At 42.5% G+C, this 15,118-nt stretch overlaps 1 protein-coding gene across 2 annotated transcripts in view; it reads left to right on the forward strand.

Annotated features, from left to right (window-relative positions):
* Positions 1 to 15,118, forward strand: part of DNAJC6 (DnaJ heat shock protein family (Hsp40) member C6) — a 191,160-nt gene that overhangs the window by 146,862 nt on the left and 29,180 nt on the right. For both annotated transcript variants that reach the window (XM_075557188.1, XM_075557190.1), the window contains exons 5-8: positions 7,042 to 7,164; positions 8,798 to 8,931; positions 10,234 to 10,428; positions 12,048 to 12,165. In XM_075557188.1, coding sequence (XP_075413303.1) covers positions 7,042 to 7,164; positions 8,798 to 8,931; positions 10,234 to 10,428; positions 12,048 to 12,165 — 570 coding nt within the window. The remainder of the gene's footprint in view (positions 1 to 7,041; positions 7,165 to 8,797; positions 8,932 to 10,233; positions 10,429 to 12,047; positions 12,166 to 15,118) is intronic.

Below are 15,118 nucleotides of genomic sequence, written 5' to 3' on the forward strand. Positions count from 1 at the left end.
AGTGTGCCCCATCCAAATTTCGAGAACATCTCATGAACAGCTTAGATGCATTAAACAGTACTGACAGAAGCCCTGATAAACTGTAGGAGGACATCAAGAACATGATTCATGAAGAAAGAAAAAGGTAATTTAAAAATACAAGCGTGAAGAAAAGATCAAAGTAGAGACTTTAAAGGCAAAGGGAAGAAATGATGACCTAAAAGAGCTGAACAGAAAAAATGTAAGGGCTTGAGAAGACAAAAGTCAAATATTACAATGAAATGTGCAAAGATCTAGAGTTAGTAAACAAACGAGGAAGAATGCACTCAGCATATCTTAGACTGATAGAACTCAAGAAAAATTCAGGTTTCGAGTTACACTATTGAAAGAGTCTATGCACAAAATATTGAGTGATGCAGGAACCATCCAAAAAAAATGAAAAGAACACACAGAGTCACTGTACCGAAAAGAACGGGTCAGTCGACATTCAGCCATTTCAAGAAGTAGCATTTGAACAAGAACCAAGGTAATGAAGGAAGAAGTCCAGGATACACTGAAAATATTAGCTGAAAACAAGGCTCCAAGAATTGATGGAATGTCAATTGAAGTGGTTCAACAGCTGATGAAGCACTGCAAACACCTAGGCTAGGAAATTGGGAAAACAGCTACTTGGTGAACTAACTAGAAGACATCGATATTTACACTAATTCCAAAGAAAAGCTCACCCTGCAGAATGCACAAATTATAGAACAACATCATTGCGATCAGGTAGGTAAAACGTTACCGAAGATCATCCAACAATGTTTGCAGCACTACATTCACAGGGAGCTTTCAGAGGGTCTGGCCTGATTCTGAAGAGGACTTGGAACAAGGGATATCATTGCTGATGACAAATAGGTCTTGGCTGAAAGCAGAGAATACTAGAAAAGATGAAAAATGTTCCCGTGTGTCTTATTGACTATGCAAAGGCATTTTATTTTGCCTGCGTAGATCATAACAAACTATGGAGAATATTGAGAATAATGGGCACTCTACAGTATTTCACTGTGCTCCTGGGGAACCTCTACTTGGGACAAGAAGCAATTGTGTGAACAGAACAAGGAAAGACAGAGTGGTTTAAAATCAGGAAAGGTGTGGGAAGGGGATAGCCTCTCAGCACACTTACTCATTCTACGCTGAGCAACTAACTCAGGAAGCTGGGTGATGTGAAGAATGTGGCACCAGGATTTGAGGATGGTTTATTAACAGCCTTCCATGTGCCGATATACAGATATATTACCTCGCTCGTTGCTAGTGAGGAGGGCTTGATGCACTTGCTGATACAGATGGAAGATTGCAGCCTTCAGTAACAACATTACATAACCAGAGCTTTTATGACCTGACTTACTCTTTCCAAATGAAACTAGAAGTGCGCATCTACCCAGGGCTTCTCTCACTTGTTCTGGGAGAGCAGGGAGCTTGTTTATTGTGTTTGCTGCCTGGAACAGTGCCTGGCATTGCGAATGAACATTCCTCAAAGGGAGTGATGTGCCAGGAATTGCTAGACAATGTAGATGTAGCATAAACACTTGGTTCTTGTTCTCAAAGCACTAAAACCTAGCCTAAGAAAGAACTCGGGGCATTCTGAAGACAAACACCAGTCATATGTAGAGTCCTCGCCAAGGAGACGAGTGAAAGGAGACCACAGTGGCAGCTGGGGGTGGGTAAAGCACGAGTGGGAATTACATAGCGAAAGGCCTGGGGCTCTCTGGCCCACCAAACCGTCGAGTGTGATTTAGGAGGACCTTCCTTACCTGGCCTCTGCTCAACTCTTTAGCATCATCTTCCCCCATCTTCATTGTCCAGACAGCCCATGATCTAATCAGGGTGGGTGTGTGCATGCGCACTTGAGCCTACCAAAAACTGCTTACGTGTGTGGTGTGTGCAAACACACACACGACCTCTCTGCATGAGCTGCTCCTTCTCTTGTAGCAAGTCCACCACACCAGCTGTGCTAGGCCGGGTCCACTAGAGAAGCAAATCCAGGGACACTCATTAGTGTCCTCCTGGGTAAGAGAGAGCTTTGCATTAAAATTGTATACGGTATACAATAGCAGTTATATATTGAGAAAGCATCCCAGCCCAGTCCAGGTCAAGTCCATAAGTTCGATAATAGCCCACATGTCTGATACCCGTCCATAAATTCCTCTTTAGACTCGTGCAGCACATGCAGTGATGCCCAAGGCAGGAAGATCACAGGCCGGTGGGTGAAAAGCCTTGTGGATCCAGTAGTGGTGAAAGCATCTCAGCGCTTGCACAGGTCTCCCCTTGGCTCCTCCAGCTTTCTGAGTGTGGGTCTTCAACAGGAAGGTGAAGCAGAGAAAGAGCGCTCTTACAGGTCTCAGCAAGTCTCCCCATGGCTTATCAACAGGAAGTCAAAGGCAGAGAGAAAGAGGAAGTTCCCAGAGTCCCCATGAGAAGGCCCTGCCCCAAGGAGGCATCATCAGACTGTGACCTGATTGACAGACTAGACTCGACCCCTTCACTCTTAACACCCTCAAGTCGAACCAAGATTATGTAACTACCACACCAGCCCAAGCTCCACCCCTTTACTGTTAACCTAACTTCTCTAAGGGAGTCATTTCCACATGCCACAAACTTTTCTGATTCTATCCCTTAAAACACAGTGCGGTAGTACATTGATAGCCCTTCCCAGGACAGTTCCAGAACTTGGCAGAATGTAACTGGACCTCTGACCTGACTTCTACAGCCCTTGTATCTCAAGTCCCAACATCTTAGTTTTCCTTTTAATCCCCAGACCCCGTTGGGCACTTGTGCCCTGTGGGCAGTGGTTGTTCAGTGGTGGCAGTCTCACCTTCCTGGTGGATCAAAACCTTCATGATTGTACCTCGCTGCCAGCTACTACCTCTCTATCCGTGAAGGCTGCAACTACAATCGACAGAGAGGAACAGCCTGCTGAACTGCTTGGAAAAGCTGTGCCGCGTAGCAATCTTATCCGTAACCGGTCGTGGGAATGGTGCAAGACTGACTGGGCAGTGTCGCATTCCATTCTGTCTGGGGCTGCCGTAGACGCGAGCTGACATGATGGCAGTTTACAACAGCAGCACATCTCTCCAACCTCTTACGCCTTTCGCCTGACATTATTAGATAGACTAATAGACATGTATGTGTAAAGACACACATGAAAAAACATTTGCATGTTCAACTTTTACATGTGTAATTCGGCGCCATTGATTACATTCGTTTTCCCGTGAAGCATTATCAAAATCCTTTTCTCAATCATTCTACCATTAACCAAAACTCTGCTCTCTACGTAGTGACTCCCCCATTCCTTATCCTCCCAACAACTGCTACCCACTGACAGGCTTTGGTCTCTACACATGTGTCTATTTTATAAATATATAATACGTGCCTTTATCTCACTCAGCATAGTGTTCATCACAGTTTACAGAGATCAGGACTTCATCTCCCTTTGTGCAGTATGCCCTGTATGCCTGTACCACATTTATTTCACCGGTCTTCTGTGTGCACATTCAGGTTGTGCACACCTTCCCACTGTTGTGGATGGTGCTGGCACTTTTTTGTTGTTGTCAGGTTTCTGTTTGAGTTCCTGCTTCCCATTCTTTTGAGGAAATATCTGTGGCCCAACTGGGCCTTTAACAATCGTCCATGATGTTGACTCTCTCCAAACCATGGAATCTTAGAGAATTTTCCCATTGTCATGAAAACTTGATTTGTGGAAACGATAGTGCCAGCTTGGATTTCAGGGTGAGCTCAGGGTTGCACGAAGGTTAACTCCCCCTTTTCCACTTCCTCTCCACAGTGCACAGGGAGGTTGCTGTGGCAATCCTGCTGCTTCTGGTTCGGTTTCTTGGATGGGAGGGAGGTTAGTTGTGCAGGGATTTGGCCCTATTGTTTTTGTCTCTGCTTCCAGCACTGTGCGTCAATGTCACGACAGGAAAATGGGAGTAGAAAAGAAATCACTGGCCTTTGATCCAAGGAATGCACAGGCAATTCCTCATGTTCTACTTGTGTGGCCTTGCATGAAATGAATGCCTCAACCTTGCTAAAAGACATCATGGCTTGAAGCCATATCACCACTACACAAATGTAAAATGGAATTCTTGCCTTTCTATGATTGTTAATAATCAGTCATCAGACACCGTGCTTAAGGCAAAGAACACAGAGTTTTTAAATTATTTTCTTGAAGTGAAATTCACTTATGTAGGTTTTAAACTTAAGACCAACAACAATAAGTATTAAGATTCACATCTTAATACTGCTCCTTCTTGGACATGTCACCTCACCCCTTCTGTGTCTTAGTTTCCTCCTGTTGAAAGGAAGGATGACACTAAGAGTATTTATCTTGCAAATACTTTTAGAAGACTTCTGTAAGTGTGTTGTAAGAAATATATTTTTTAAAGAAATATATTTAATAACCAAATCTGGCTTTGAGTATGAATTCAGTAAGTGTCTGTTTAACATTGAAAATACATGTCAAAAAAAAAAGAAAATACATGTCAAACAGACAATTGACTGAAGGATTCCTGTCTTCCAGAAACAATGTCCCAAATTCATAAGTACCGGGGCATGGAACTTAAGTTGGGATCTCCGTCGTCCCTTTTGCTATAGTGCTTCAGCAGGTGGAATGCTTCTGCCATTCTGATGATCCGGTGCTGGGCGATGGAGAGATACAAATCGAATGGCATCCAGTCCAGGTTGTGCCGTAGCCTCTGTCCCATTGGGTGCTTCCATGGCAGCCTTGTGATACATATGGTACTCTCTGATGCCCAGAGACTGCAGGAGGAATTCCGAGAGAATGCCGATGGCAGGGTGAATGTCATGTACCGAGCAGCATGCGTAGTACACATAGTTGTGAACCCCGGAGAGCTACAAAAATAGCTTACTGTGATTGAATTTCTTCTTTTTATTTTTTTAATGTTTTTTCTTCCCCTTTTAGACAGAGCACATGCCTTTAAAAAAGTTCTAATTGTATGTTTGCTTGGTGGTGTGTAATTATATATCAAGTAAATATGTAATTATGGAGTGCTTTAAATTAATATTATTTACTTGATTGATTTAATGATTCTGGTGCTATTAGCCTATTGTGCTAAGGACAGTTTAGCCAACTTTTAGCTGAGGATCATTAAGCAAATTTACATTGGCATGTGGGGAATTGCAAACAGATGGCAAAATAATAATTTATAAATTATCAAGGGTTCATGAGGGAGGCGAGGAGCAGGGCGGGAGGGGGAAAAATGAGAAGCCGATACTAGGAGTTTAGGTGGAGAGCAAATGTTTTGAGAATGATGAGGGCAATGAATGTACAAATGTGCTTGACACAATTGATGTATGGATGGATTGTATAAGAATTGTATGAGCCCCCTAAGAAAATGATTTTTTTTAAGTTAGTTAAAAAGTTATTGCTTGGGAAAACAAATTTCTTAAAGTTTCATACTGTTGTAACCGAAAAAGAACACTGATATTGATCCCCTACAACTTGCTCAGGACAGTGTACATAGTGACACAATGTATCAGTCAGAGAGACATGCCTGTGGGGTCCATTGTTGAGCACATATGACCCACAGATGGACATCGGGCCCTGGTGCAAAAACGAATACGCCATCGTCTCTGCTCTCACGGAACACAGCGTCCATGGGAGAGAGGGGAGGAAGCTCTGCGGATATTCTTTCTGAGTGCCTTCCGACCTGAGGGCCCCGTCTCCTGGCAGTCTCCCCGGCGAGGGTCTGCTCTGTCCATGAGGTTTTCCGTATCTGACAAGGTTCCACTGCTACCCACAAGGTTTCAGTGGCCTGTGCCGCAGAAGTGGACAGCCTATTCCTCCTTTTCCTCTGTGCTTAGCCTGGAAGTTCGGCTAAAACCTATTCGCTTTGGGTGACCTGCTGCTATCGGAAATACCAGTCACGTAGTGTGGAAGTGACATCATCTGGTGCCAGTTTGGGACTTGAGAGGATTAAGAGTGAAGGGGTGGAGTCTGGTCTGTCAATCAGGTCATATTTAATGAGGCCTCTGTGTGGGCATGGCCTTCTCCTGAGAATTCTGGGAAATCTGGTATTTCCTCCTGGGAGCCAATTGATGCTGAGTCAGAATTAATAATAATCGTTAACATTTATTGAGAACTTTGTGTGCATCTCCCTTTTAGTTCATTGTCATTGCACACTTGAAATGCTGGTTGGTAAGTAGGTATAAATTGCTATATTTTATGAATAAAGTCTTAGAAAAGTCACAAAATTTACTCAAGTTCAAATTGTGTATTTGGTTTTTATTTAAATTAATTAATAATTCATCAACAAAGGTTCCTGCCTAGTAAGTAGAAGCAGAGGGTCATTTAACCCCTGTGCTGCTGTCACACAGTGACAGGACCTGTGCTCGGAAGAGCTGGGGCGCCCTGATCGGTAGTGTATCTTGGAACAAAGCCCCCTCTGGGATTCATTTATCTCATATTAATGCCTCTCACAACACTGTGCACATCAGAGCCAAGCAACACCCTTGAAACATGGTCCATACTCTGTAATACACTACATAAGAAGTGTGTGAATTGAGTGACTGTGGACGGCCCCCAGCCCCCATGGCAGGCCCTCCACTAAAGGAAGAAGAAATAAACCTGCATTAACACTCCGTGCAGCATGTTTCATGTTATCTCTAAGGCTGAGGTAGAATTAGAGTGAATGCAAGATTTATAAAATAATCCTATAATTAAATATCTTGTAGGCCGGTCAAAACATTTTATAGTTAATAGGAATTAAACTTTATGTTACCTTCGAGGATTTTAAAAAATCCAAATGTGTACTGTAAATGGTCAGCTTAACTTAAAACACATTTTGAAATATGTTTTCATACATTCACAGGAACAGAATATTTTCATTAAATACTGGCTGTCTGACGTACCTTCTTTGGGTGACTGGACATTGCTCTCAGCTCTTCCTGGTTATGTGAACTGCAGGTGCAGTGTCGGCTTCAGGAGGGCTTGCTTGGTGTGACACCTTCTTATGGAGAGGAAGCGGCATGGAGGGTTCATTTCCTTTTGCTCTATTCCCTTAGGTCTCAGAATGCAGTTGGCCCATTAGGCAGGCCCCCAGTTTGCACAACCTCTTCGCTGTGTGTCGGAATATGTATAACTGGCTACTACAGAATCCCAAAAATGTCTGTGTTGTACACTGTTTGGTGAGTAATCTTTCTGTTGTTGGTCGTTCGACGGTGTAATTTGGTCAGATAAGCTAGCCTAAGGTGTGTGGGAGACATTTGAGTCCAGTAATCGAATCTTGAGTCCCTTAGGAGATAGATGATGTGAAGGATGTAACAATGAAGGAAGAGTTTGTTCTGTTAGGCCTTCAAGTTTAAGTACTAGTGGGAGGAGTAGATACGTGCCCAGCTCACGAAGTATTATAAAAGTGCCAAGTAGCAAATGTTTTGAAAGTGACAATGGCAGCATATGTACAAGTGTGCTTGATAGAATTAATGTATGGGTTGTTATAATAGCTGTAAGAGCCTCCAATAAAATGATTTATTAATTTTTAAAGTGTCAGATATCAAAGAGGTCAAAACAGAATTCCTCTAACTCTGTCTGAATACAATTGACATAACAGTATTGACATAGCCTGTAAATACACTATTTGTGTTTGAGCAAAAATGAAAAAGACACAATGCCCTCCAAGGATACCAATGGATTAAGTGCATTGCAAAAGCAATTCTCAGGGAGACTGATCTGTTTTCTAACAACTGACTTCCTGGGTTTCCCTCCCCAACTACTCCTCTGGACTTTGCATCTATCCTTCAGAACTCAGCCTTCACCTGAAACAGAACCAAGGATTCCCATCGATTAAAAGATCAGTAAAAGCACATAGTGTCACTTAGCCTAAATTTGAACTAGTTTGATTTGGGGTTCTGTTAATAGAAGCATAATGTTCATCTCAAAGGAGGTGATACTTTCTCTCTGGTTATGTCAGAATACCTCTGGCATGTTGCATGTCACATCTCGCTGCTCATTACGGTGGTTGTTTTCAAAGTGCGATTGGTTCAGAAGAAACCTCCAAATGATGTCTATTGATATGAAATATCGAATGAGGGAGAATTGAGTGTCATGTGGAGAAAGGAGTGGGCTGAGACTTTGTTCTGAGAAGAAGGGAGAAAGGATCTTTGGGAGTAAGCTATGGAGGAACAAACATAGCATCCTCAGAATGAGGAAAAATGTGCAGTGGAATGGACAACTTCAAGTAGCTATAGGCAGCCTGTCACTTACACAGTATTCTAGAAGAGACGGAATGACCACCTGCCAGGAATACTGCTGGTTGTACTTGTATATTTGATGAAGGTGGAATCAGGCGAAGCTTCTTTATATGAACCCCTATGTACATGGTTGGGGTAAAGTAAATACATAGTGTGTTCTTTAAAAAGCAGCATTTACCTAACCTGTAAACTTTTTACCTCTAGTCCTAAAACCAAAAAGCCTCAACTGATCAGTTCTGCTGCGCCAAGTTCAAAGTTACTTTGAAGACGATATTTCCAGAAATAATGTAAATAATGGGAAAAGAGCTTCCCAAAGGATAATATGTAAATTGCTGGGTTTCTCTAGTTAGTAGAGAGTCCATTTTACCCTTAGAAAAAGTCTTTACTCTCTGCTTTGTGATTTAAATAGCTGGGGCTGATTCTGATTTCCCAGTGAATTTGAGGCCCCCTGGTTAAGAGATTTCTCAGATTGCTCTCCCTGCACCCCTTCTTTCCATCACTCCTACACATAGTCTCGGAAAGGGACTCAGTGAACCGTGCTCCTAATGAGTTTATGTGCTTCTTTTGGCAGGATGGACGGGCAGCATCGTCAATTTTGGTTGGGGCTATGTTCATTTTCTGTAATCTCTACTCTTCTCCTGGCCCGGCTGTTCGACTGCTGTATGCGAAGAGGCCAGGCATCGGACTGTCACCGTCGCACAGGAGGTAGAGTAAGCTAGAGGCAGAGTTAGGCTCAAATGTGGTCTAAATGGTATCATGTGAGCTTCACCTTCCACCCCTTAAAGTGCTGTCAGGACGTGTTATTTTACTTTGTCATCTGCCACTCTCCTGAACTATGGCAAGAATCTTATCAGATCAGGACATTTGATGCCTGACAGCTAAATATCCCCCTTTCAGCACTGGCCATCTTAAAAAAGAAAGAGCCTTCAAAGAATACTGATGTCCACCTCTTTCACTGTACAGACGAGGACACTGAGACCTAGGCAGGTCGCAACATTCTCTGGGTCTGACAGTACCTTCTGGACACGACCTCAGATCACCGTCTCCCAAACCAGTCCCGTTCTGTTTCGCTGTGCCAGTGTTTATGGGAATACAAGTAACCTCAGGCTATATTTAGGCACATAGTTACCAAAGAAGAGGGAAAGGTAGAAGTATAAAGGCAATAAGGAGTGTGAAAAATGCTTCTGTTGACATGGAAACAAGGAAATAGATTATAAGAGAAAATCTGACAAGTGGCTTTCAAAAGACAAGCCCCGAGGGGTTTAAATAGAGATGCCAGGAGGATAAGGGGAAGGTGGGTGGAAAAGGGGGGAACTGATCACAAGGATCAACATATCAACTCCTCCCAGGGGGACGAACAACAGAAAAGTGGGTGAAGGGTGACAGAGGATGATGTAAGTTATGAAAATAATAATCTATAATCTATAACTTCTCAAGGGTTCATGAGAGAGGGAGGGAGAAAAATGAGCTGATACCAAGGGCTCAAGTAGAAAGAAAATGCTTTTGAGAATGATGATGGCAACATATGTACAATGGGGCTTTACACAATGGATAAGTATATGGATTATGATAAATAATAATAAAGCCATTTTTAGACAACTTTGATTTTCTTTCCTGTTAAATTGAGTCTTAGTTAAATTGCATTGCCTTATTTCTCTGGATTAAAAGCACTTCGAAGATGCTAAAATTCCAAAATGTGTTTAGAGTCAGCTTTTAGCTGAGAAATTTCATCTACCAAATCAAATAGGAATAATATTCCATCATTAGCTAGTATAAAGCCCCCACAACATCTTCATTTCATAAATACCCAGTTATCAATTCCATGGGAACGTACAGCAGTATCACCAGACAAAGGCCTTCCTAAATGATTGTACATTTGCCAGTTAAATGTCTCAGAAGTTAACAGAGTAAATACTAATTTGAAAGAACAAATTTCATGCTAAAGATTGGCCTCTGTTTTTTCCTGGTGTATTAGACCCCAAATAGACGGACAATCTTCTGTTTCAGATACCTGGGCTATATGTGTGACCTACTAGCGGACAAACCCTACCGTCCTCATTTCAAGCCTCTCACAATTAAGTCGATCACTGTCAGCCCAATCCCCTTTTTTAACAAACAGAGAAATGGATGCCGGCCTTACTGCGACGTGTTGATCGGAGAAACCAAAATATACACAACCTGCACAGATTTTGAACGCATGAAGTAAGTCGCGGTGCTTTTCTTCATCTCTCCTAGTGAACTGTCCCGTTCTTTTATAAGATGAGCATACATCCGCTCGTGAGGAGAGCATTGTGAAAATCACTGGTACTAAAAAATGTATTCAACAACATCTGGCAGAGTATTGGAAATGTACAGCTCAACTCAAAGGATGTTATGGTTACTTTTTAAGATGGAAACAAAAGAACTGAAGAGTCCAGTTTCATTTGTATATTTATGATCACTCGCTACATGAACGCCAAGCTAGATAACCCTTCAGAAATAGTAACAGGAGTAATGGTTCCCTGGGGGTATGGGAAGAGTTGGGGTGGGGGACAAGGAAACTGAGGGCATCGATGACTCTATAACCTCACTCAATGGGAATGAGCAACAGATTCGTATGCGAATATGTACATCGAATCATGTAAGATATGGGAAAAAACCCAATAGCAACCCTCAAAACTGTTATAGGGGGAAAAAGGGAAGGGGAGGGAAGGGACAAAGGTGAGCTGATAACAAGGAGTTCAAGAAGAAAGAAAATATTTTGAAACTGATTATGGTAGCAATTGTATGTTACTGCGTGATGTGATTGAACGATGGCATGTTATGATATCTGTAAGAGCTCCCAATAAAATAATTAATTAAAATTTTTAAAAATCCAGTTTTCAAGAAGGGCTAGGTTGAAGTATTATGAGAGCTGAGGCAATAGTGGGAGACAGGGAGCCTGGGTGTTGATGGAAGCCAGCTATGATGGGATTTGGTAAAGACAATGGAAGCCCGAGCTAAAGGAGATTTCCAGCTGTGCAACAAGGTTGTGTAACTTAAGGAGCCATAGCATCCGAATAAAAGAGCAGGTACAACCCCGCATTGGTAGGGGAATGTAGAAAAAAGGTTTGGAGAGGTCGTAACATAGAACAAAATTATTGGGGTGTTGGTTGAATTTGGGAATGAGTATCCAAGACTCTCAAGTTGTTGTTTTAATACTTAAACCTTGGTTTCCTTTTTTTTTTTGCCTTCTCCCTGACCCTTCCCTATAAACCTTAAATCAGGAAAAGATAAATATAACAGGGCTGAATGCATTTGAAGCAAACAAGAGGATCTGTAAAGTAAAATAAAACAAAACTTACTGTCATTGAGTCAATTCTGACTCCTGGCAACCCTGTAGGACAGAGTAGAATGTAAGTTTTGGGGTTTCCGAGACCTTAAATCTTTATAGGAGCGGACAGCCCCATGTTTCTCCCGGGGGGCAACTGGTGGGTTCAACCTGCCGCCGTTGTGATGAGCAGCTCAAGGCACACCCTTGATGCCAGGATGGACCAGTGAATTGTCAGACATTGCAGGTCAGATGGAGAGAGCTGCTGGCATCAGACCCTTGCCAGGCCATTTCTGAAACAGCATTTCAGTGAGTACGGGCTAGCTGTACCCCTGATCTTTTGCTCAAGATAGGGAGTGGTCCTAGGCCCAGGTCTTTGCACCGAGAACACTTTACCAGAGCCACACAGGGGGCTAGGCCTGTGTGTGTGTGTGTGTGTGTGTGTGTGTGTGTGTGTGTGTGTTGGGGTGGGCTGTGTGATTACACAATTTGGGACTCTCCTAAATGTAGTTTCTTTGGTGTCTCTTTAAAGAGAGTATCGCGTCCAAGATGGGAAAATCTTCATTCCTTTAAGCATCACTGTGCAAGGAGATGTGATTGTCTCCATGTATCATTTGAGGTCAACCATTGGGAGCCGGCTGCAGGCTAAGGTATGGCTAAAGGTTAAGGTATCATTCTTCATGGGAAAGCACATCTGAGCCACTGGTGGCAGTTTTTCTGAATCCTTTCTTCAAACCACTCTGGGCTTCAGTGACCTGTGATGTTAGAACTAGAAAGATGCTCTCAAGATTGTTTATCCCACCCCTCCTTTTATAAGTGAGGAAACTGAGTCTCTGAGAGATTGTGCCTTGCCCCAGGGCTCGACCTAGTGACCCTGGCAGAGTTGGCAGTCTGGGCACTTCCAGCACCTGTGTCCTTGAGAAGCATGCGCCTTCTCTTTCTACAGGGCACACGTTCGTGACGTCTAGAGCACTCACAGTGCTCTGCAGCCATCTAACGCCTTAAGGTTTCCATCACCTCAGAAGGGAATCTCATGCTGATTAGCAGCCACCTTTCCTTTCATCCCCACCCCTTGGAACACCAATCTGCTTTCTGTTCTATGCATTTTCCTCTTCTGGACGTTTCCTAGAAATCGAATCATATCTACAAGATTGGGTGCCCGTTTTCTTTCACTTAGTGTAACATGTTAAGAGTTATCTTATGTTACAACATGAACCAGTACTTCATTTCTCTTTACTGCCAAATAAAACCCGTTGCAGGAATGCACTCCCATTCACTACTCCAGCCATTGGTTGGAGTTGTTTCCACTTATAGCTATTGTGAATAATGCTGCAAAATTTTTATTTTAAATCATCAACTATGTGCTAAACTCATACTCAGTGACAAGCAATGCCTGGGAGTTAACACAAATGAACAATGAAGAAAATGTCCCTGTCTTGAAGGAATCAGTGGAGCAGGGAGACTCTCATATGTGTACATATCTGTAATGCCGTGTGGGAGGTAGGTATGACTTGCTCTGTGCCACTTGTCTGTCCATTTCCATACTGCCGTGGCATGTGTGTTGCTGTGATGCTGGAAGTGACGTCACCAAGGTTGCCAACTCCCAGAGGGCTCGCCCAGAGCGGATAGCTTGCAGCAGAGCCTCCAGACCCAGACAGACCTGCTTCTGGGAAACATCCCAGTGAAAATCTTGTGGGTGCTATAGAAACACGTCTGATAATTGTGCCAGAGGAGGAGCTTCTTAGGTTGGAAGGTCCTTGACTACAATTGAGGAAGAGCTGCTTCTTCAAAGAATAGCTCGTCTTAGGAAGTAGTTGGATTAAAACTTCCAGGACCTTCATGGGATGATGGGGAGAACCCCAAAGGAAAAGAATGTCGCAGGCATCCATTAAGAATCGGAACATGGAATGTGCCAAGTACAAATCTGAGAAAATTAGAAATGGCTCAGTGCCCTAGACCTTCGTGAGCTGAAAAGCACTGGTTTGGACCACGTTTAATAGGACAATCACATGGACTAGTAGGCCGGAAATGAAAAATTTAAGAAGAGTAGTAAATATTACATTCATAGTGAAAAAGAGCGTTTCGAGGTTTATCCTGAAATGCAGTGCTGTCAGTGATAGGGTATTATTCATAGACCTAGAAGGAAGACCAGTTACTTGTCATTAGTTATTAGGCAAATTTGTGTACCAACTACCAGTGCCAAAAATTAAGAAACTGAAGAGTTTTACCAACTTTTTTCGTCTAAAATTGATCACACATCAATCAAGATGCACTGGTAATTATTAGTAATTGGAAATGCAAAAATTAGAAACAAAAACTAAGGAGCAGTAGAAAAATATGGTGTGTTACTCTGCGTAAACTAGGGAAACAAATCCACAGAAACGCATATGTGTAAGAGTTTTATATAAAGGGTAAGTATACATTAAGAAAGCATCCCAACCCAGTGCTGTCCAATCCCATAAGTCCAACATTAGCCCATATGTCTGACACCAAGCTACAAAGTCCTCCTCAGTCTCATAAAACACACGCAGTGACACCAACTGCAGGAAAAAGCCAAATCAGTGAGCATCTTAGCGCTGGCAGGGTCTCCATGTGGATGCTCTAGCACCCAGGGCTGCATCAGGGTAGGTTTATGGTGGCTTCTCCTCAGGGATGTGTTGCAGGAAGTGAGCCTGCCAAGCTGAAGCAGGGAATTGGCTAAGGCAGCTGCACTCTGGTCCGACCATCAGAAAGCAAGAGACCCTAGAACTACAAAGGCGAACCTCACCGAGCCATTTATCTCTCTGCCCTTCAATTAATCCCACGTGTGATTATTGGCCAGGTTGGCACAAGCAAACCTTGACGCTCTCATATGGCCTCGGTGATAGAAATGATACTAGAGAACACGTAAGAGAGTTTGTAAGGCCCAGTGACCTATTCATTGTAAATACCTTAGGAACATAAATAGTGCCTATACTTGAAGCTTGCTAGATGGAATACACAAGAATCAAATCCGCCTCATTTATGGAAAGAGACAAAGGGGAAGCTCAATATTAGAACAAGGCCAGGGGCCAACTATGGAATATACCAATAATTGTTCATAGGCAAGTTGAAAGTTGGAAAAAAATTTACTCTATAAGAACCAAAAAAAAAAAAAACACACACGTAAATCCCACCTGAATGTAGAGATCTTCTCAAGAATAGATTTCACACATTGAACACAAAGACCCGATGAATTGTGAAATGATATCAAGAACATCTTTCATGAAAGAAGATAACTGTCATTAAAAAAAGGAACAAACGGACTGCGTTCGCGCTCTCCCCTGAATTAAAAAAAAAAAAGGAACAAACGACCCAAATGGATGTAAGAAAAGATTATAAAACTTGCTCTTGAATGGAGGGTATTTAAAGCAAATAGAGGAAATTATGAGGTAAAAGAGCTTAAAAAATTTCAAAGGGCAACTTGAGAAAACAAGAGTAAGAAATTATTATGAAATGTGCAAAGACCTAAAGTTAGAAAATTCAAACAGAATAACATCCTTTGAAATTCTCAGGCTGAAATAACTGAGAAAAAATTCAGTCCTCAAGTTGCAACATTTAAAGACTGTCTGAGCAAGATATTGA

Source organism: Tenrec ecaudatus, chromosome 1 (genome assembly GCF_050624435.1).
Source record: "Tenrec ecaudatus isolate mTenEca1 chromosome 1, mTenEca1.hap1, whole genome shotgun sequence".
NCBI classification, from domain to species: Eukaryota; Metazoa; Chordata; class Mammalia; order Afrosoricida; family Tenrecidae; genus Tenrec; species Tenrec ecaudatus.